Source organism: Rhipicephalus microplus, unplaced genomic scaffold (genome assembly GCF_043290135.1).
Source record: "Rhipicephalus microplus isolate Deutch F79 unplaced genomic scaffold, USDA_Rmic scaffold_52, whole genome shotgun sequence".
Taxonomy (NCBI): domain Eukaryota; kingdom Metazoa; phylum Arthropoda; class Arachnida; order Ixodida; family Ixodidae; genus Rhipicephalus; species Rhipicephalus microplus.
Genome location: NW_027464625.1, coordinates 2,128,059 through 2,149,707, shown reverse-complemented (window position 1 = coordinate 2,149,707; position 21,649 = coordinate 2,128,059). Strand labels below are relative to the sequence as shown.

The window sequence follows — 21,649 nt, the reverse complement described above, 5'->3', positions numbered from 1 at the left end:
AGAAAGAAAGAAAGAAATTAGCGCCACGTACACGCCCCTTGATCTCCGTTGTGTTTCCTCCTTTTCATAACCACCACCGTCATTTCCTTCATCGTAAATGTTCTAGCGTCGTGCGCTGTTGACGATGCGTGGCAGCATTAAACAGATTTCGAACTGTTCACTTGGAGAACGGAAATTTCGCTTGAGCGACACGCTTCGGTTCTTCTTGACGGTGTGCGATTGACGCCACGCTTCCTACGAATAATCGAGGTGCCTGCCCACTTTACCCCGTGACAATGCGGGGGTGCCTGACGCCCGTTGGTGGCGTTGCTCTTCTGCGTACGCAAGTTGTTGCGAATAAGGCGGTCAAGAGTTAGTTTAGGTTACAAAAACGTGCTGTCGGCTGTGCCTTTCACGCGGACTTATCGAAGCTGTAGCTCGACAGGCACTGCTTTCGCGCGCATTCCAACTGCTTTGAGTGCGGCGTTTGGATACAGGCCCGATAGTCGGAGACATCCTGCCTAATCTGTCTCTGGCTCGCTTCCGCGTTCGTTGGTTTACCTGATTTCTTCTTTGTTCGCACATTCAGTTAGCGACAACGACGGAGACCTTGCAGGGAGTACTCAATCTTCGTCGGGCGGCTCTTTCCACCATCGCACATACGTAGAAGGTGGCAGCGGCAGGGAAAAAAAAAAAAAAAAACGGGGCGATGGGAGCAAACGACGAGGCAGTATACGATGTCGGGGCAATGCGTGAATGAAATCCCCCGATCTCTGCGAGGCCACACGGGCGCATGCGAAACCGGCGACGGTGTTTCGAGATAGGAAACCGCGGTTGACCGGGGCAGCATCGAGTGTCTGAGATCGAGAACGAAGAAAAGGTAATGGTGGCGAAGGTGAGGGGAAGATGCAGTCGGCTCGGTGAAAGGGACTGGTGTAGCAAAGGGAATGGGCGTATTTGCGCAACCGCAATTTCCCGTCCGTTGAGGTTGAACGCTGAGAAGTGAATGAGGGTACTACGAACCTGCCTTTCCTTTTTATCCGGGTGAAATCTGAAACCGCTGGATCGCATCTCGCCCCGTGCGACTTGCTTCCCGGCTGACGACCCTCACACCCCTCTTTTGTTGTTTTTTAGTTTTGTATTTCGCTGTTTCATCGCTACGCGACGGTGCCGATTCTTATTCCTCTGCCGTCTCGGCGTCCTTCTGCCGAGGAGTCAGTTGCGTCACCGATGGCTCTTTGGCGAGATTTAGATCCGCCGCTACGACGGCTTCGGGAGTCGCTTCTTGAACGACGACGTCGAAAAGCCGTGGGAGAAATGGACGAGAACACCGCCTAACTTCTTCGGCACCCTCTTGCTAAGGGAGACTGGCAGTGCCACTTAGAAATAACAAAACTGTAGAGAAACGCAGAGGGAGAGGGGGGTGCGCCACGTCACGAGTGGGGCCAAATACAACTGCGGGGCTTCCGCAACCGACGGTTGTCATCGTTTTTTTTGCTGCTTTATGTCGTGTTCTTTATTTCGTCCCGCTCTCTTTCTTCCCCGGCTGGCTTTATCCGAAACGGCCATGGGATTTCGCTCGATGCGCTGCTTCCAGTGGCGAGGAGGTCGCCCGATGGCGTAGCAGCGTCACCTCTCCGGCGTGGTGAGAGAAAGAAGGAAGGGGGAAGCGGAGAGGCGGCACAGCCAGCCGGTCGCGAAGGCTCTCACCAGCGACAGCCAAGTCTAGCGGCGCCAGACGCGCGTGGCTCTTTTGGCGGAGAGTGGCGAGACGGACTGCCCCAACTTTCGCGCCGCTTTTTTGCACCCCGCAAGAGGAGCAGCACCACCGTATCATCTTCGGACGGCGGCGACTTGCGGGGAAACCTGAAATCAGGAACCAGAGGCGCCCGATCTCCACTGCGTGCAACAGCCGCCGCTGCGTACCCGTCGCGCCTCCAGCGTCGCCTGGCGCCGAGCTCCGGCTCGCTGCGGAACTCTGGTTTCGCGGCTATACGCTCGACCCAGCGGCAAAAGCTGCGCGCACCGTCGGCGTGGCGCGCGAGAGGTAAAAGCCGGTGACAACGGTGGCCCCCTCGCAACGTCTTCCTAACTCGGCTCGCGACGGCACGAATTCGGCTGGGTGGCACCGTGGTCGTCGTCATCACATAAACGTGGTTTGGAAGGCCGGCGGCATCGATCACCTGCATCAAACGAAATAAGCTACACGACGCCGGGAAAGAAAAAAAGGCCTCCGGGTCTGCGACCGTAGCTTGTGCTGTTTGCTCGCTAGCCTCATTTCAAACCAGCTGACATACTGCGCGAGTGAATATTGGCTCACGAGTTCGGCCTGTGCCAAATTTCGTTTGGCGGTGTGTTGCAAGTGCACCTTCTGTGGTTCTTGTACGTGGGCCGTTGAAACAACAATCGGTGGCCGTGCGTGTGAATAAGCAGACACCGAAGCAAATTCGTGGGGTTTGATCCGGCGCTTCGCTTTCTCTTCCCATTTGCGCGCCTCGTCGGTACGACACAGTCAGTCAGTCATTCATTCCACCGTCCGCATCGCCTTCTCGGTGGAAGTAGAGACCCTGACTGATATGCGCCTGCTTGGCCGCGCGGGCAGGCTCCTTAAATATCAAGCGCACGTGTGCCGTCCCATTGTACTGGGTGCCGCCTCTCTGGTGTCGTCGAACGTGGGCTCACCCGCACTGCAGCTTCGGAGAGGAGTGGCGCAAGGGCGCTACTGTTGCCGACATCGGGCCCACGTGCACCACCACCACCACCGGCGAGCCTGGTCGCTGGCGACCGGACCCCGCTGTGCGCCCAGTTGAACGCACTCTGGACCGTGCGTATTCGAAGAGAGGGAAGCACCTCCTCCTCGCCCCCGGTTGTGATCCGGAGGCCTCCTTTTCTGCCCGTCGCTGGGCGCCCAGTTCTTGCCGGCAGCGCCTCGTACGCGCGGGCGTTGAGGCAGTGTTGCATTGCCGCTGCCGCCGATTCGCGGGGCATCTCTCGACCCAGCGTGCGTGCCGTGACCCAGTTGAAACGTGAGCTCGACATCTCATCGCTGACGCCGTTGTGCCGAGGCAAGAAAAGCACTGCTGTGGAAAGCGGACTCGTCGCGGACTCCTTGTCGCGTGAGTTTATCAGCGCCGCAGAAGTCAGCGAGGAACCCAGAAGGAGACTGCCTGGAGTCCATACGCTTACGCGCGCGTGGTTGCGACCAAGTTGATACGCTAGAGTGCCTTGCCCGGTGTTGATATACAAACGCCACTCGGGTGCCAGCTGTTTTTTGGAACTGCAGTGTCGCCTTTCCCGCCCGAGTCGCGGGTTTTCCCGTCGAGGAGGGAAGTGACCCAACAGGAGCGCGTCGGACTCGCTCTGAAGGGAGAAGTGTTCGCTGGCAAAAGTGTGATCGTCGTCCTCCGAGCAACGCCACGCACCTTACTTCGTCTGCGTCTCGCCCGTAACGGATTACGTGCGCCATGAAGGAAGATCCCGGCAGCGGGGAGCCCTTGCTCCCGGGCTCCTCTTCTTCCAGACCAGCTATCGTGATCACGCGTCCCACGAGGTAGGCTTTCACTGCACTGCCTCGAGCCGTGCCTGTTGCTACTAGAAGCGCACGTTGCTCAGCAGCTTGGTTCATGTAAAATCCACCGAAGTATGGCCGCTCTTGCAAAAAGAAATAACGAGGGAAGGGGTCATGGGGAGTGCGAACTTTCGACTGTTTATTCAATATTTCGGGCATAAGAATATACAGGCACATATATGCGCAGCAAGCTCGGTAAACTTCGAGCACATTTCGATCCAACCTAATTCAAGCGCACGCCCCAAGATGGGGCAATCATTTGCCGACCCACTGCAGTTCACAGAAGCGCGAACAGTGTCTGAGTAAGATTCAAGTCATGGGTAAAAGCACGAACACCTCGGCTTGAAAACGGTTAGATGCATTCTATATAAGAGCACGATGGTGTATGTCTATCTCTGACCCTTCATTGGCTCGGTCGCAGTAAAGAAAGCTTCTAGATGACATGTTGGAACCGATGCCCCGCCGTGGTGGTCTAGTGGCTAAGGTACTCGGCTGCTGACCCGCAGGTCGCGGGATCGAATCCCGGCTGTGGCGGCTGCATTTCTGATGGAGGCGGAAATGTTGTAGGCCCGTGTGCTTAGATTTGGGTGCACGTTAAAGAACCTCAGGTGGTCGAAATTTCCGGAGCCCTCCACTACGGCGTCTCTCATAATCATATCGTGGTTTTGGGACGTTAAACCCCACAAATCAATCAATCATGTTAGAATCAGGGTGCTATGCGTGGGAAGTTTCTGAGGCTGATCGGCATATCCGTGCCCACATTTTCTTAATGCACAGCATGTTGAATAAACAGCCGGAAGTTCGCGGCCCCCTTGATCCCTGAGGTCGTTGATTCTCTGCTCAAAAACAGCCACAATACTCCGGCTTTTTACATAAACCTGTACTGCTTTGAGCGGTACAGGTTCTTTATTGCTTTTCACGCGAGGCTTATTGTCATTGCGGTGTTAACGGTGAGTGGAAGCTCGCAAACGAAAAAAAAGAGAACATTACGCTTGTCTTTCGAGATTAACGCTTAATTAGGTGCATTCGCGCGTCCTAGTCATTGGACTCCCACTTTCGCTTACCGCTTGATTACCGCCTGACTTTTGCTTTTTTTATATATCATGGTCAGACGCTTACTGAGTCCCTGCTGACGGTCCCATAGCACACACTTTCGTTACTCTACAGTGACACACGCGCAGACGCGATGAATGGGTGCAAGTTGACATACTGTATAGCACCCGGCATATGCATGATGGCTTTAATGAAGCATTAGCCAATGCACACCCATTGTAGACTGCCAAGTGGCCACATTTTGTTCTAATTACGCACTAACTTCGGAGCGTGGGCACGCGTTGTACGTGTACAACTCAATTATATGATCGCGTACGCCAAGTCGATTATTCGGTGGAGACGTCACAAGTGCCCTTGGCGTTGCAAGCGTACGTCAACTGTACTAGCATCCTGAAAGAAGTTTAAACCGGCCGTTGCGCCGAAAGACGGCCTTCTCAGCTTATCATTACGCTAGCTGCATTTAACTGAGCGAAATAATGATTCTTTCAATGCAATTGCTTTCGAACGCTGCTGTTTATTACGTCCGGGAACTTGCGAGATGCTTTGATATTTCCTCTTCGAAGTAACGTGCGCTAAGCCTTGTATATCTCACTACCGGTTGCACTTTATAGTTTAATCTTGGCGGACATTTGCGCAATTACGGTGGTCTTTCTTGTGTGGAAAAAAAGCTGCCGGCACATTGCCAAAACGCAGCTGCTGCGATGGTGCCTTGGGAGGTAGTAAAGTCGCGGTGCAGTCTGTAATGCAGGAGTGCCCAGTAAATTTTGAGACGCAGCTTTAACCTGCGACCTGAAAGGCTCGTATATTTACCGTCTGGACAGGATGCCAGAATAGTCCCGGAACAGTTGTTTTTTTTTGGTCTCAAGTGAAATCGGCAGCACCAAGTTTTGCATGCTGCTTAGATACCACGTAATCACTTTATGGTTTTTTCTTCGTTGTGTTTGTGTGTGTCATAATTCCAGTTAATTTTTTTTTTTTCCGACAGCGGTGTCGCTTGTGGCATTTTCTGGAGCTTGAGAAACGAAGTGAATGGTTCACCGTAGCGCAAATCAGCAAAAAAGAGCATTTATGTGCACTCTACTCATAGTATAAGTCCACTAGCCGTATGATGCGGCTGACGGGATCCGACCTATTGGGGGATTCCATCAGGGGCGTTGGCAGAAATCTTTTTCGGGGGCGGGGGGGGGGGGGGGCACCTTTTGAAATGCTTATTTCTCGTTCTGAATGTCATGGAGAAAAAAAAATTGGGGCGAAGGCACGGGTTTAATAAGCCGCCCCCTAGGCACACCACTGGATTCAAGCATCTTTTGTACATAATGGTACAGAGTGTTGCCTGAGTGGAAGACTATGGAGAGTTGATGTGGTACCCATGGACGATGGGGAAATGAGTAATATTTACGCGGTGGTAATCCGTTGACTCCAATGAAGAGATTCTATGCAAATATAATGCAATGCTGTTAACAGACGAAGAAGCCGTTAACATAGATCTCCATATCTTGCATGTGAACAGAAGAAGAGAGGGAGAAATACGATAGTTATTCTCGATCACAGCGAAGCTTGAATTCCTGCCGAAGTGACAATCTTTTCTTGTGCAGTTAAATGCAAATCGGGGCACTTCTCTGAACAGTGGAGTGACTGTAGTTGCAGCTATATCGTGTCGGATTGTTTCAGTCGGTGGCGAGGAGTTGTCATCAGGCGAAGGATTACCAGATAGCGCTGTTATTGTCGTGCTGCGTTATACAGTGCTTGCATGTAATCGCCATTTATTGTGCAGTAAAAAAGGCAGTGTTGATTCGAAAACGTTTAAAGTCTATTCGCGCATGTGTTAAGACGTGTTGGTTATTATTATTATTATTATTATTATTATTATTATTATTATTATTATTATTATTATTATTGCTGAAGTTGCAGCAGTGGGAGTGCTGTGTGGTTGTGAAAACAAACATTCCCCCCCCCCCCCCCCCCCCCCCCCGTTGGAATAAGGTATCTGCGGCCATTCCGAAAACTTGCTTGTGAAAATAGCTTCAATTCTTAATAACGAAACCCACATATCTCTAGAAAACAGCTATAACTATAGACTGTATTCCAGTGACTGCAAGGCCTTTGGAAGGACAGCGCCGTCAAGACTAACGCAACATGAGCGCATCCTCACGCGTTGTCCTTGTCTTTTTCAAGCTCTTTCCATTTACTGCGTCACATCAACAAGGCCGAACGTCAGTATTGTTCTTGACTATGTCGTTAGGTAGGCGTGCAACGCTCTACAGGGACACAGTCCTCTTTATTTCGTATTTCAACAGCTTCGTTCTTATTTATCGTACACTCTCAAAAAAAAAAAAAACAAAGGCGGTGCCACTTACTAACTTTGATGCAGGGTGCCACTTACTAACTTTGATGCAGTAAACTGTTGTCACAACGTTTACTACCTAAGTAGTAACTGCAGGTGGTAGACAAGTCATTTACTACCTCTGGTTGCGTCTGAGGTAGTAAACGGCTGTGGCCAACTACCTGAGGTTACTACTTAGGTAGTGAATGTTGTTACAACAACTTACTACCTCAAACTTAGTAAGTAGCACTGCCTTTTTTTAAGAGTGTACTTTACTTTTTTTTTCTATTCTTCCGCGCACGCGCTGAGATTTTCTCGCTCCTAATGTTGTGCAAATGTGCACCGTGTGTGTGGACTCGTGTATACGAGTACACACACACGTTGTGTCCAGTATGTGTCCAGTATGCTGGACACAACGCGATGGGTTGAATGGACAGCGCGGAGTCCCGCGCTTTCTGCAATTGTGTCGATCCATTCAGCTACTCATGAGAAAGAATGTCGCTTTCATGGCTCTAAGTCACGGACTGTGCGTCGTGCCGATGCTCTGGGGCGCAGTCACAGCAGCCGTGCGTGTATGCACACGCAAAACCGCTCGCGTGTGGGACGTGTTGCACAGAGCGTGGTGGCGTCTATGATGCGATTTGCTGACGAAAAATGAGTTTGAGGGGGGGGAGGCGAAAAAGGTGAATGCACAAAAGCTACGTATGTGATACGTGGTATGCCATCTTACCGCTTGACGTCTTAAGAGGACAAAATTATTAATATGTATACGCTTAAACCTTTCTGTCTCAAGGTGTGCGTCTTGCATGGCCTCAGATGTTCGAAAACATTTGCAATCAAAAGTGAAGCATACGTGGGCTTACATGAGGGTAAGGCAGAAATAAAAAGCATAGGTGTAAATTTGGAGCGCTTCAGTTCCAAGTAGTATGAATAAATAGGAGCGTCTTTTCACGCGAAGAATGCGAATATTCGCCGTCTCAAAGTTTCATTCGTACATATAACCAAACCGCTTCATTCCCACCGCATTTAAGATTCAGGGGACCTGTCTAATTAAAATGCCGCCCACACTTGAAATTTCTCTGATTTTGTTATAGCGGAAGTGGAGTTCATTAAATATGCACGCGCAGGGAAAGCGATCATTTTGATGAGTGTGCGTATAGTCATCGCCGTCGCCCACTCACGCTTCGCTGTCGGCGCCGTTTTTTTCTGTTGATTTGTTTAAACAGTGAGATATATCTTGGATGCTTCGGTTTTCCCGAGCCCTGCGCTCCTCCGAGGTGAAACGGTGGCGAGGACGCCGAGCTGGCATTGAAGGTCGTCGCGGGTCGGATTCCTCGTCGTCGTCGTCGTAAAATGCTAACGTGCCCGTCGACGAACTATACTGAAGTTTTGGCGGTCGTTCAAGAACTGAGCAGCACAGTGGTGCACTCTACGAGACGGGTAGAGCTTGGCTGGCCGCCTGCAAAGCGCATCACTTTGCTACGTCACAGGAAGTATAAGGTCATGTGAGCACAGTGCAAATGAAGAATATGCCTGTACAGTGCTTAGCTATGGGCGGACCTATAGCATCGCGCAGGCCAACGATTGCTTCTAGCGTACGGCAGTTCCGATGATCCAGAGTTACATGCGGCACTGCGCGTGTTACTTATCTCTAAAACCTCCGAAATGATATAACCATGGCGGCCAAGTGATCTCTATACGTCTCACGAACGTTGCCTTATTACTACATCAAGCGATTGGTGCCTGTTATCGGGTATTGAAAACGTATTTCAAGGAAACCAACCATAGCACTTCAATATGAGGGTGAGCCACCATATGGAAGCAAATTCGCTACGCATTTATGTTGTCCAGAGTTTTTCATGCTTGTATATAGTTGTGCGTGCGTCTCCGTCAATATCACGATCCGCTGCGAACTTTTCTTTAGTACATTGAAGCAGAGAATTCGCTATCTTTGTCTCTGTGGTGACTGGCCGTGGTTAATAATAGTATCAGCAAGATACTAGTCCGTTATTAGAGATAGTCGCGCCACATTAGTTGAAACGTGAACGCTTTGCATATGATATAGCTGGCGTGGCTTATGTGGATGTCCGTTAGAGTGCATGTGTATGTATCTGTACTCACATATAGGCTAGTATAGCCGGGAGTGCAATGAATACCGGATTCACTCCCGGACCAGTATAATATCTCGTCATTCTAAGTCCCTTTAGAGAGGTTGTGAGTACCTTGTTAAAGCGCCATATAGCAGCACGCTCGCACATTTATAAACGTAACCCGATAGCATTATTTGGCAGTGACCGAGGTCTTGCTCATCTCGCTTGAAAGCTTTCGAGCGCTAAAAGTGGATTCCGAGAATAACTTGAAGGAACAAAAAAAAAAAAAAAAGAGACGAGCACTTCTGGCGCAGTTATTTTGCGCAGGTAACGCTCGTTGCGCGGCTAATACACACCCGCCTGCAGCGGAATCCATTCCCAACCGCAGAAAGAAATCGTTCACTTGTCCGTCTGGCTTGTTGCGAAACGGCATTCAAAATTGTGGTTTCTCTCCTCGAATCGTCGTCTGGCGCAACGCCATCGATTTTCGCATTAAATAGCCGGCACGGCTCGAAGAGCCGTCGGCCGGGCTTTCCAGTGTGCGTGCTCGCGAGCCACTCAGACGTCGAAGACGCGGCCTGCATGGACGTAAAAATAGAGGGTGCAAAAGTGGGAAGGGGAATCGGAGAATAGGGGGGGGGGGGGGGGTAGGCTCTAAGCGTTTCTTTCGCACCGTGTGCGCGATACTTCGCTATGCGTGCTCCGTCGCCCAGGTGTCGATTCGTTGATGACACGTACAGCGCGTGGTATGGGCCACGCGACAGCGTCCAAAGTTGCCCTTGAGGAAGGGACAGAAAGTGATAAGGCCTATTGTTAAAAGCTTTCCTGCTCGGCTCTTTAACGCACGGCTCCATCATCATCAATATGCGTGCTTAGAATAGGTTATCTCGTCCTATACCTATGTGCGGCTTTGTTGATAACGATAACATTTATCATCTGTTATATGTGATCTCTGGAAAACAAGCCTTCATGCAAAGACAGCCCGAGCGCGTTCGTATGTGTGAGCGAGTGGCCGTTCGGTCCGGCTGCGGATAGCATTAAATGCCTGCTCGTAATTTGTACCGCCTCTAAAGCAATGGAGAATGGTCTCTCAATAAAAAAAAAAAGAACAGCCGTCATGGCTGAGCCAGGCGGGTAAAAACAATAACAACGTATGTTGCCAATTTCGAATGTTCGAATATCGTACAGTAGTCGTGTGTACCCGAAAATAACTTTCACATTACTTTTCCGTGGATACAAATGTAATATGCACGTACATTACAGTCGCGGTCTACTGCACTTGATATGTCCTTCGTATTAAGGGCATCTGTTACACTCTAATTTCATCAACTCTGTGAAATGAAGTGAAAGCATAGGTCGTGGGTTCGAATCCGGCTGTGGCGGCTGCATTTCGATGGAGGCGGAAATGTTGTAGGCCCGTGTACTCAGATTTGGGTGCACGTTAAAGAACCCCAGGTGGTCGAAATTTCCGGAGCCCTCCACTACGGCGTCTCTCATAATCATATGGTGGTTTTGGACGTTAAACCCCACAAATAAATCAAGTGAAAGCATAGAAGAGAACCAGATAGCAGCTTTATTACTGCAAACAGTGCCACCAAGATAATAAGACAAGGAGAAGTTGTTGATGACAGCCTCATCAGTTGTTCGCCTCTGCTTTCCCACTGTGTGACGCTTATATAATTATCGGAAGGTTTGCGGTTTACCGCCGAGATTTACCGTTGAGTGCGTGGCTCAACACAAGCAACGATTTGTATTATATACTGTCAACGATATATGTTCTCTTGTATACCAGGAGGCAAAAAAAAAAAGGTGGGCAGATGCGATTAAGAAGTTTTAGGGATAACGGAGCAGCAGCAAGCCCAGGATCGGCTTTACTGGAGAAACACGGGATTGGGTTTTGTCAGGCAGAGGAAGTAGTATCCCAACAAGTACCCATGTTCGAAGTGTCATAGACAAATCTATGAACATTCCCTCGTCTCTTATTCCATAAACATCGGGTCATTCATTCAGGTGTGCATCTCGTGCTGTAAGTCTCTTTCGGGCTTGAATTTCGTCTCGTGGGGCCGTAACAAAGTCACCACCGTTAGCTCTTCTAGCCGCTCCGGTTTGCTTGTGCAGTTTCTCTCGTTGCGGAGGTTGCCAGTGCAGTGACCGCGTCTTCTGTACCGCCACTGTGTATGGCCACGTCTTTCGTTTATCTGCCTGACCTCCGCGTTGGGCTGACCGTTCTTTGAGATAGATAGCCTCGACACGCGCGTATCAGTGCGTGGTTCAGTGGCAGCCTCGGCTCGCCTTACATCGCTCGTTCTCTCTCTCTCACTTGGCTTTCACGCCGTGCAAAACTCGACGCAGGTAAGAATGAGGCACTTGTTAAGCTTTTCATACACTGCAGTCATTTATTTGCGATATCGCGATTCTACCCCTATAAAACGGGGGTGGAATCCTTCAGGACCCCAATAAAAGTTTTTCATCCATCCATCCATCCATCGCATAGGTCTGTAAGAAGCTTGTCATCAGCAAGTTTTCATCAGAAATAAAATTCGTCAAATAAATTCAATGTTTGAGTAAAACTCGTCTGACGAGGAAGGAAGGTATAGCTGAAGAAAACATACACTCGCTGTGTGGAAAAGATACGCGCGCGCATACAAAATAAGATTCCTTGAAATTTGGGTTTCCAATACGGGTGCTTTGATTGTCATACAGTATTAGTTTAGGAATAGTATAGTTTAGTAGGAAATTTCGTTATATCGTGTTTCTTCAGCTGGCGAGTGGGAGTTTTCATCAGACGAATTTCGACGAAGTATAAATGAAGGAGGACGCTCCCGTAGCGCTTCAGTCGGAGTCGCTGATGTGCATGTGAATAACTATTCACAGCTTTACAGCGCAAACAAAAAGCAGAAAACGACGAAAAATACAGAGACAAGCGCAGTCTACCCTTTTCCGCCGTCTATGCGCTTTCTTCTCCGCCGATCGACTATAGCCCAATCGAATGCACTGTGTAAGAATGCTTAAGCGCAGATGTGAAAGTCATACACGTTTAGGACACAGCTGGTTCTCATGCGTTATAATTCAACTTGTGTCGAGTGCCAGGAAAGCGTACAAGACTGGTAGCTCGTGAGTCCAAATGCAGTTGGAGATTGTTTAGGGACTCGTAGATGGTGTTGCTGAGAAGTTGTATTGATCGATGCTATATAGTGAGATACACGTATACTTATACGTAACCACGTAACTAGAAATTTTTCTTTCTTGTGGGGGGGGGGGGGGGGCGGAAAGGGGTACACTTGCTGAAGGTCTTGGCTAATTAGTTATGTTCTGTAAAACACCCCCCTTCATGGAAATTTAAGGGAGAGGGGCGGGAGGCTACGGCAACCCCCTTCCGCTTCAGGCCTGGTTATACGATTGTAGCTGAAACGAATACCTTTTTTCTGGACAGTGTCTCACTTATACTGATTCACAATTTCCGTACATTTACTTGGCACGCGCAATCAACGATCGTTCCGAGAACCACGTTATCAACTGGTAATTCAGTTCCCCCTCGAAATACCTGCAGTGACTGCATTGGCATGCAAGTTTTCGCGGCTTCGTTCCAAGTGAGGGAACGTGTTAACGTCCGCGAGCTTTACGACTCCGAAGGTTGTAGGTTAACTCTATTATCTTACTGTCAGCGATGGGTGAATGATGGAGTTAAGGCAAAGTTCGATTTTTAAGAATAAAACTGTATTGTACTAAAGTTACAAGTGAATCGGCAGTGGTTAGAAGGAAATGGGATTCGCTGCTGGAGCTCGATCGGCTACGTCCGACGCCACTCGTGTCTCGGCTCGCTCTCCTCTTTGGCGATGAATTACTGTGCTTTCCCGGCTCACAAGCTCAGTTTTGGTTCTTTTTGAATGTTCGTCGAACCAACGCCTCGTGGCGACCGCGCCGAGCGGACTTGCTCAGGGCTTGGAGTCCACGTTTACGTAGTGGGGCGTTTCTCGTGCGGGCGCCCAGACGCTGCCGGGGAATCTGGCTGTGTGAAGTCGAGTGCCGCTGACATTACGAAACTATTAAACGAAGGAAACCTTTTAACGTGTCGAGAACTGTGGATGAGACGACGTAGCAAGTGTCTTTGGAACCCATAGCCCATCCGTTACGAGCCATATTGCGGCGTGCATAAGCACTTGCGACGAGCACTTGGACAAATGCAGCGGCTGCATTTTAGATGAAGAGGACGTAAATCGTGTATATAGGCCCGTGTGCTCAGATTTGTGTGCACGTTAAAGAACCCCAACTAGTGAAAATTTTTGGAGCGCTCCACTACGGCGTCTCTCGTAATCATCTAGTGGTTTTGGGACGTTAAAGCCCACTTATCAATCAATCAATCAAGAAGAGCAAATGGACATGGGCCGGGCATGTGGCGCGTAGATAGGATAACCGCTGGTTATTAAGGGCAATTAACTGGGTTCGCAGAGAGGGTAAGCGGGTTACGGGGAGACGGAAGATTAAGTGGGTAGATGAGATTAAGAAGTTTGCGGGTGTAAATTGGTAGCAGCAAGCACAGGATCGAGTTGACTGGTGGAACATGGGAGAGGCCTTTGTCCTGCAGTGGGCGTAGTCAGGCTGATGATGATGATGGTGATGATGATGATCAATCAATCAAATGCTGTAAACCAGTGGCGCAGCGTCAGGCGAATGACGTACTTCCGTCGTGCACGCGCGTCATCGGAGCTCCGAGAGAGTACGGTCCATTCCGATACGGGACACCACCGTGCACAGACAAGGCCGCGATAAGTAAGGGAAAAGCCGCGTAGACAAAACACGCGCACGGGGTCTGCGCCAGAGTAGTTTCGTTGCGTATCGGCCTTGAACATTTGAGGGGTTGATTGCTTCGGTTATATTTTTGTTTAAGGAAATTGCGACAGGTTTAGGGGTTTCGATTGTTTTGTGGTTATATACCATATGCGTTGACTATACGACGCAGTAAGGTACATTTCTTCCACTATCTATCTATCTATCTATCTATCTATCTATCTATCTATCTATCTATCTATCTATCTATCTATCACAAACACACACACACACACACACACACACACACACACACACACACACACACATATATATATATATATATATATATATATATATATATATATATACTATCAGGAAATGCAGGAGCACACTTACAAAACCTGGATAATATTTAATTGTCCGAAACGTTAACAAGTGAAAAACCATATATCTTATTTACAAGAGGTTCAAGTGACGACCGCCGCATGCATGATTAACATCGCCAAAGCATGCGCGACGTCGCGACTGATTCGTCTTGCATCCTCATCTTGGCAGTGCATGCCGTACTAACTGCGTCACAAAGACCGCGTGCCGTGCCGGCCGGTGCATGGCGCATGCACCCGTCGAGCAGGACGTGTACGTTTCCGTCTCATCCGGTCGTGTTTAACGAGCAGCGATTTGCGTTTACGGCACGGACATGTGCGTTATAGCGGCAGTTATTCGTTTATTTAGTTGTTGCAACACCCACAGTTTTTTTTTTTTTTTCATTGAGACGATGCTGCTGGGTCGCTGTTACTGTTGGTGTTGTTGTATTATCATTTTTTGTACATTTGTATTCAGGGTCGTAACTATAGGGCGGGAGTTGAAGTGGTTCTGATATCCCCCGAAATTCATTGCAGATATTTGTCTTTTTTTTTACTTCTGGGTGATACTACAGTATTGTACGTGCCCTGACATGTCGTCAGCTGCTTAAGTTGGCACTTCTAGCCGTAAACAACCTCCGAAAAATATTCCTGCGTATAATCCTGTTTGTACTCGTTGAACGTCACGTTCGCAGTCCAGACGCTCTTCAAGGAAAGCGCCACGGCTCCTCGTCTGCCTGCACTGCGGGTCCGAAACAGTGAGACCGCGCCCCACCTCCGCCGGTATTTCCTCGGCGGAGCAACCTTTTGACCGTGCTGTTGTCCGACGAGGAGTATAGTTCGTCGCTCCGTACGGAGCGACTCGCACAAGCACGTGTGTTTGTGCGAGTAATGTGCGCTTACGTTGACGGGAGTGGACGAACTGCGTGCATAGCGAGACGTTTATAAGATATAAGGCTTTGTGTCCGTTCCTTGTTTTATTGATTGCCAAGGGGTATAAGTTTTCCCAAGTTTCTCACTCTGATAATCAGACTTGAGTTTTTTTCTTCCGTCTGTCGTTCAAAAAATTTCTCCTAGCCTACTTCACTGTATAATAATAATAATAATAATAATAATAATAATAATAATAATAATAATAATAATAATAATAATAATAATAATAATAATAATAATAATAATAATAATAATAATAATAATAATAATAATTATTATTATTATTATTATTATTATTATTATTATTATTATTGCTGTTCTTGTCATTAAAACGAACAATGTTAAACGAGTATTTGTCGCCATCAACAGGCGACGGCTTTTCCTTTTGATTTAATTAATAACGTAACGAACAAGCCTATAGTTAACACACGAAGAGTAAACATGCCTGCGACGTCAGTGCAGTATATAGGAGCCCGCGAATCCGTACACAATGCTGTTTACAACGTCACGAGCGCGCTGAATCTGCGTTAAAAGCTAAGTTCATTGACGCGCACGGCATCCGGGGCAACATCGTGCACGCAGAAGACGTATCAGTCGGCAGCTCGGGAATCATCAATTCCGCCGCGCATGACGCAGCTTTCCAGTTATAGTGAGTGAGCTCCTTCCCGTGCTGCGCATGTGGGAAACCTGATGGCGCCGCGAATGGAGCTCCGAGCGTCAATCACTGTGCGGACGCCGAGGGAAGTGCGCGAAGAAAGTCGCTGAACCTCGATCTGCTCCCTGTTGTGCCTCGCCCAAGTTCCACGTGGTCTTCGCGGCCTGCTGGCACCTGGCAGCTGTTGATGAGTCAACCCTGCACCGGGACGGCGACGGACGCGGACAATCGGGAAAAACCACGTCGCCGGCTCCTCTTGACACAAAAGTCGTTGGCCAAGCTTTTGTCAGCCGCCGAGAGCAACACTCCGAAGCAGCGTCGACCCAGCAGCTGTACGGGGTATTCTGCCTTGCTTGAGTCAACCTGGCTGCATCAGGGAGCGACTTTGCGCATGGGATTCCACGTCATCTCACTGTGGTGCCACGCTGGCGCGTGGGGTCTCCCTCACCAAACAGCGAACTGGGCATGCCTTGCCCCCTTTCCTAGGTTCAGAGGGAGGCGGTGTTTGGCTTTCCCTCTTCGGGGACGGAGAGGAAGACGACGATCTCATTGGAGTATCCTGCGCATAAATTTTCTTTGCAAGGGATCTTGGGAAGGCGGACGATGTATAAAAACGCTAGCGCAGAGGCGCTCGTGGGTGATTCTCTTTTCACGTTGTACCACGCTACCATGTAAATACTGTATATAAACATTTTTTTCTCCTTCTCCGGCTTCTCTACTCGTCCTCTCCGGGGACTCGGATGGCCCGAGTCCGCACCACGCTACCCAATGGCGCAACAGTGGCTGGCAGCTTATGGGATTCGCCTGCGTCGGCTGCATCGAAGTGGTGAGTGCCGCGTGTTTGCTCTTCTTTTCGCCAGACTCGTTAGCGCAGATGGTCGGTAACGTGGTAGGGTGATTTTGGTAAATTTTGATTCGCAGACCAAGAATTGGGTGGCTCGTGGGCAAAATTACCTTAGAAGAGAAACGGTGTGCATATCTAAGATGGAGAAGTTTAAGGTCCAAGAACTCCTCGAAATTTGTCAGGAGCTGAATATTTCGGTCGGCTCGGTTAAAAGAAAACAACAAATTTTGGAGCACTTGGGAAAAGAGGAAGTGAGTTTAGAAGAGGCCATTGAGGCCAGAGAAACCATTTTGGCAAAGAAAGAGGAGCGTGAGCGCTTAGCCCGTGAACAGAGAGAGGAGGAAATAAGGAGGGATCGCGAGGATAAAGAACATGAAATCCGTCTGAAAGAACTGGAGCTTCGTATGTCCGTGGGAAATCGAAATTCAGGGGGTGGAGAATCAAAGATAAAGGATCTAATCCACACCTTCAAGGCGGGTGACGACATTGCATTATACCTCGTGCATTTTGAGCGAGCATGCGAAAATGCAGGGTTTAGTAGGGAGACTTGGCCACAAAAACTGATATGCGTACTACCAGGCGAAGTGTCCGATGTTATCGCAAGAATGAATAAAGAGGACTCCGAGGTGTATGACAGGGTAAAGGCTGCATTGCTACGAAAATGTCGCCTATCGACAGAGGCTTTCCGCCTGCGGTTCAGGCACTCTAAGAGGGGCAACGAATCTCATTCAGACTATGCCTACCAAATGAGAGCCAACTTTGAAGAGTGGCTCAAAAGCGCGCAAGTCTATGGCAACCATGACAAGGTCATTGAGTTGATGGTACTTGAGCAGTTTTACCGGGGAATTCCCGAGGAGGTAAGGCTTTGGGTGCAGGATAGGATGAAAGACGTAGACATGAACAGGGCAGCAGAACTCGCCGAAGATTACTGCTCACGCCGTAGTCTCCGCAGTACACCACGAACTTCGGAAAAAAATGAAAAGGTAGAAAGCTGGTCGGGAAACCAGGGACGCAAGAGGTTTGCAAGAAATAACTGGAAACCCGAGAATTCCAAGTTATTAGACAGTCAGCAGGGAAAGGACAGTGAGGGGACTAAGGCGGCACCTTCATCAGGTTCAAAGGCGCCTGGTGACATAGCGCATGCGTTAGAAGCGCGGAAGCCAGTTGTTTGCTACAGCTGCGGAGAAAAGGGCCACATGGCCAGGAGCTGTAAGAGGCACATGGCATTTGCCACAATTCAGGAGTCAGAGGATAGCTTAAAGCTGTTGAAGCCTTACATGAGGACACTCTCAGTGAACGGCCGAATGTGTAGGGTATTGAGGGACTCGGCGGCCACAATGGATGTAGCGCATCCAAGTTGCGTATCTTCCGAAGACTATATAGGAGAGTGTGCCTGGATTCGGCAGGTGGCAGAAAAGCAAAGCGTCTGCCTACCGATAGCGAGGGTTGTAATCGAGGGCCCTTTCGGCCAATTGTGTACGGAAGCAGCAATTTCAGCCAACCTTCCGGAGCACTTCCCTTACCTATTTTCAAATAAGTCTGAGGAAATGTTAAAAACACGTGGAGAATCATTTGCCACCGAAATAGCTTGCATGGCCCTTACCCGTTCGAAGGCGCGCGAGCTGACGCAACAGCTGAGCAGCTCACCCTCTGGGGAACAGACGTCCGAGGGCAGTGTAGGAAAACCTGAGGTAGTTGCGACGGAAAATGAGTCTGCCATGCGAGTTGTCGAGACGGAAACTGGGGCTATGGTCGACAACAGCGAGGAAATATCTCTAACGCCCGAAAACGAGGACTTGGTGACAGGCTCGGTGTTAACACCCGCGTCCACCAGTTGGTGTCAGCTAGCCAGAACCGACCGTGCAACGCTAGTGGTCGATCAAAAGGCGGATCTCGCACTCTCTATACTGCTAGATGCCATACATAAGGAAGGTAACTCTAGGAAGAACGTTTCGTTCTACACCCAAAACGAGGTGTTGCATCGCAGGTATGAGAACGCTAAAGGGCGGGTCTACAACCAAGTGGTAGTTCCACTAAAATACCGGCGGAACATTCTCGACCTGGCCCACAGCAACGCCTGGGCGGGCCACTTAGGTATAAAGAAAACGAAAGCTAAGCTGGCTCAGGAGTTCTACTGGCCCGGGTGCTGGAAGGATGTAGAGATGTTTGTCCGTGAATGCGACACTTGTCAGCGGATAGGAAAATCAACAGACAAATGGAAGGCACCAATGAAACTAGTGCCCATAATCACAGAACCCTTCCGTCGGCTCGTGATTGACATCGTGGGGCCTCTGCCTCCATCTAAATCAGGATATCGGTACGTCCTGACCGCGCTGTGCGTTGCCACCAAGTTCCCGGAGGCAATCGCACTGAAAGAGTTGAGTTCAGTATGCGTGATGGACGCATTGTTGTCTATTTTTTCTCGGGTGGGTTTTCCCTCGGAGATACAGTGTGACAACGGAAGTGTGTTCACAAGCTGCCTTACGACTACATTCCTAGAACGCTGCGGGATAAAAATCGCGCATAGCTCTATTCACCATCCACAGTCGAACCCTGTGGAACGCATGCACTCGGTCATGAAACGCGTTTTGCGAGCTTTGTGCTTTGAGCATAAAAGTGACTGGGAGGGGTGTATACCAGCTGCGATGTTTTCTCTGAGGTCGGCCCCACACGAGAGTACGGGTTTTAGTCCGGCTGAACTTGTCTACGGCAGGAACTTGAGAGGTCCGCTGCACTTGATACGAGAGTCATGGACTGGATATGGGGAGGACCCTAATGTGGTTTCCTATGTACTGGATTTATTGGGGCGACTGGGGACTACACGCGAAGTGGTGGAGAGCAACATGCGCGCAGCACAGGCGCTTTCCAAGGCCCGTTACGATAAGTCAGCTCGAAAGCGAGTCTTTAGAGTGGGCGATGAGGTGATGCTGTTGTGCCCTTCAAGAAAAAACAAGCTGGACGTACAATGGGAGGGACCAGCGACAGTGATGTCAGTGCTTTCAGACACCAACTACGAGGTAAAGTGGGGCCGGAAATGCCCCAAAGTGTATCACAGTAACCTAATGAAACCCTACATGCGACGAAAAGCAGTAGTAAACCTTGCACTCAATGTTCCTGAGGATGAGGGCGCGGAAATCCTTTGTCTTTCCGATGGCACGGTCAGCAGCACATTGTCAGATAGGGTAGACCCAGGGAACACCCTAAGTAAGGCTCAAGAGGAAGATTTAGAGCTTTTAGTACAGGAATTCGCTACCGTTTTCTCCGAGAAGCCAGGCAAAACGGATGTGATTAAGCACGACATTGAGCTGACGGTTAACAAGCCGATCAGCTGTAAGCCGTATCGGGTGTCACCTAGACAGAGAGAGATACTAGAGGCCGAAATTCGCCGCATGATCGACCTAGGTGTTATCATCGAAGCAGACAGTGATTTCACCTCGCCTTTGATTTTGGTTGAGATTCCGGGCCGTGATCCAAGGCCATGCGTGGACTATCGCCGCCTGAACTCTGTAACAGTCGACCAGACTTACCCTATTCCTAACATTGAAGAGAGGGTAGAGACAGTGTCTAAGGCGAAATACATTTCTACGTTAGACCTTGTCAGGGGGTATTGGCAGGTCCCTTTGACAGAGCGCGCGAGTCGATACGCTGCTTTTATCTCACCCCTGGGCACTTTTCGTCCTTTGATGATGAGCTTTGGGCTCAAGAACGCGCCGTATTGTTTCAGCCGCCTGATGGATAAGGTTCTCCACGGGCTCGAGAAATTTGCGCTGCCTTACCTAGACGATGTGGCGATATTTTCGGACAAATGTGAAGACCATGTTGAACACCTTCGGATGGTTTTGGAACGGATCAAAAATGCAGGTCTTACGGTAAAGAGAGAGAAATGTCATTTGGGCTGTGCTGAAGTAAGCTATTTAGGGCACATTGTAGGAAATGGGCGTCGTCGACCGTCCGAACTCAAGGTAGCCGCGGTGGTCGGTTATCGTCGTCCCAGCACTAAGACCGAGATGAGAGCATTCCTCGGCCTCACAGGTTACTATCAGCATTACGTCCCGAATTACTCCGAGATTGCCAGCCCTTTGACAGATAGTTTACGCAAGACCGAACCTGTGAACATTCAATGGGACTCTAAAAAGGAAGACGCTTTTCAGAAGCTGAAGCACGCATTGAGTGAGAAACCCGTCTTGAGGGCACCGGATTTTGCAAAACCTTTCACTATTCAGTGTGATGCAAGCGAACGCGGTTTAGGAGCAGTGCTATGTCAGACGGACCAGAGTGGAGAGGAGCGGCCGGTTTTGTATTTGAGTCGCAAATTGAGCAGCAGGGAAGAGGCTTATAGCACTTCGGAAAAAGAATGTGCTTGCATTGTTTGGGCCGTACAAAAACTAGGCTGCTATGTTGCTGGCTCTAAGTTTATTATAGAAACTGATCACTCTCCACTAACCTGGTTACACCAAATGTCACCTAAGAATGGTCGTTTGCTCAGATGGAGCATAGCACTGCAGCAGCACAATTTCGAGGTGCGCTACAGGAGAGGTGGCCTTCATACAAATGCAGACGCCCTAAGTCGAGCGTTTTGACTCGTCAAAAGACGCGGAAGGTTTGTTTGATTTTTTTGTTTACCTTTACCTAGTTTTTGTGTACTCTTTTTTTTTCTTTTCAATGTGTTACAGTGAGGGCATAGAGAAATTTTTTACTGACTCCCTCGTTGTCCCGAGCTCTACAGTTTGCTTGTTTAGCTTGATTATAATGTTATCTCGATTCCAAATGGAATTACGTATGAAAGAGTTACTGGACACTTGTCCCGATTAGTATGCACATTGTTTCCTTGAGCTTAAGTTATTAAGATAAGATGTTTGCTTTGTAAAATCTGAGGCCTGGCGATGAGAGTGGCGTGCACGCGGTGCTTGTCGCATTGTGTGTGGCTGACAAAGGTCGTTTCTTGGAGCTTGTCACCCACTTTTCACCGAAGCGGGGCGCAGAGGCCAGCTCTTGGAGCATTCCAGTTTGACCAGGCCCTTCGAGAAAGCAAGAGCCTTGCCGGAACGTCGCCGACATCGACCCGGCCGAGC

General features: G+C 49.3%; 1 protein-coding gene across 6 annotated transcripts in view; it reads left to right on the top strand.

Moving 5' to 3' along the window:
* Positions 1–21,649, top strand: part of LOC142788297 (sodium-driven chloride bicarbonate exchanger-like) — a 244,867-nt gene that overhangs the window by 114,273 nt on the left and 108,945 nt on the right. For 2 of the 6 annotated variants that reach the window (XM_075884902.1, XM_075884896.1), the window contains exon 1: positions 3,315–3,529. The exons of 3 other annotated variants lie outside the window; for them this stretch is intronic. In XM_075884902.1, coding sequence (XP_075741017.1) covers positions 3,444–3,529 — 86 coding nt within the window. In that variant the 5' untranslated portion in view covers positions 3,315–3,443. Of the gene's footprint in view, positions 1–3,313; positions 3,530–21,649 lie in introns of those variants that run through there. One more of the 6 variants, XM_075884895.1, reaches the window with a different exon arrangement.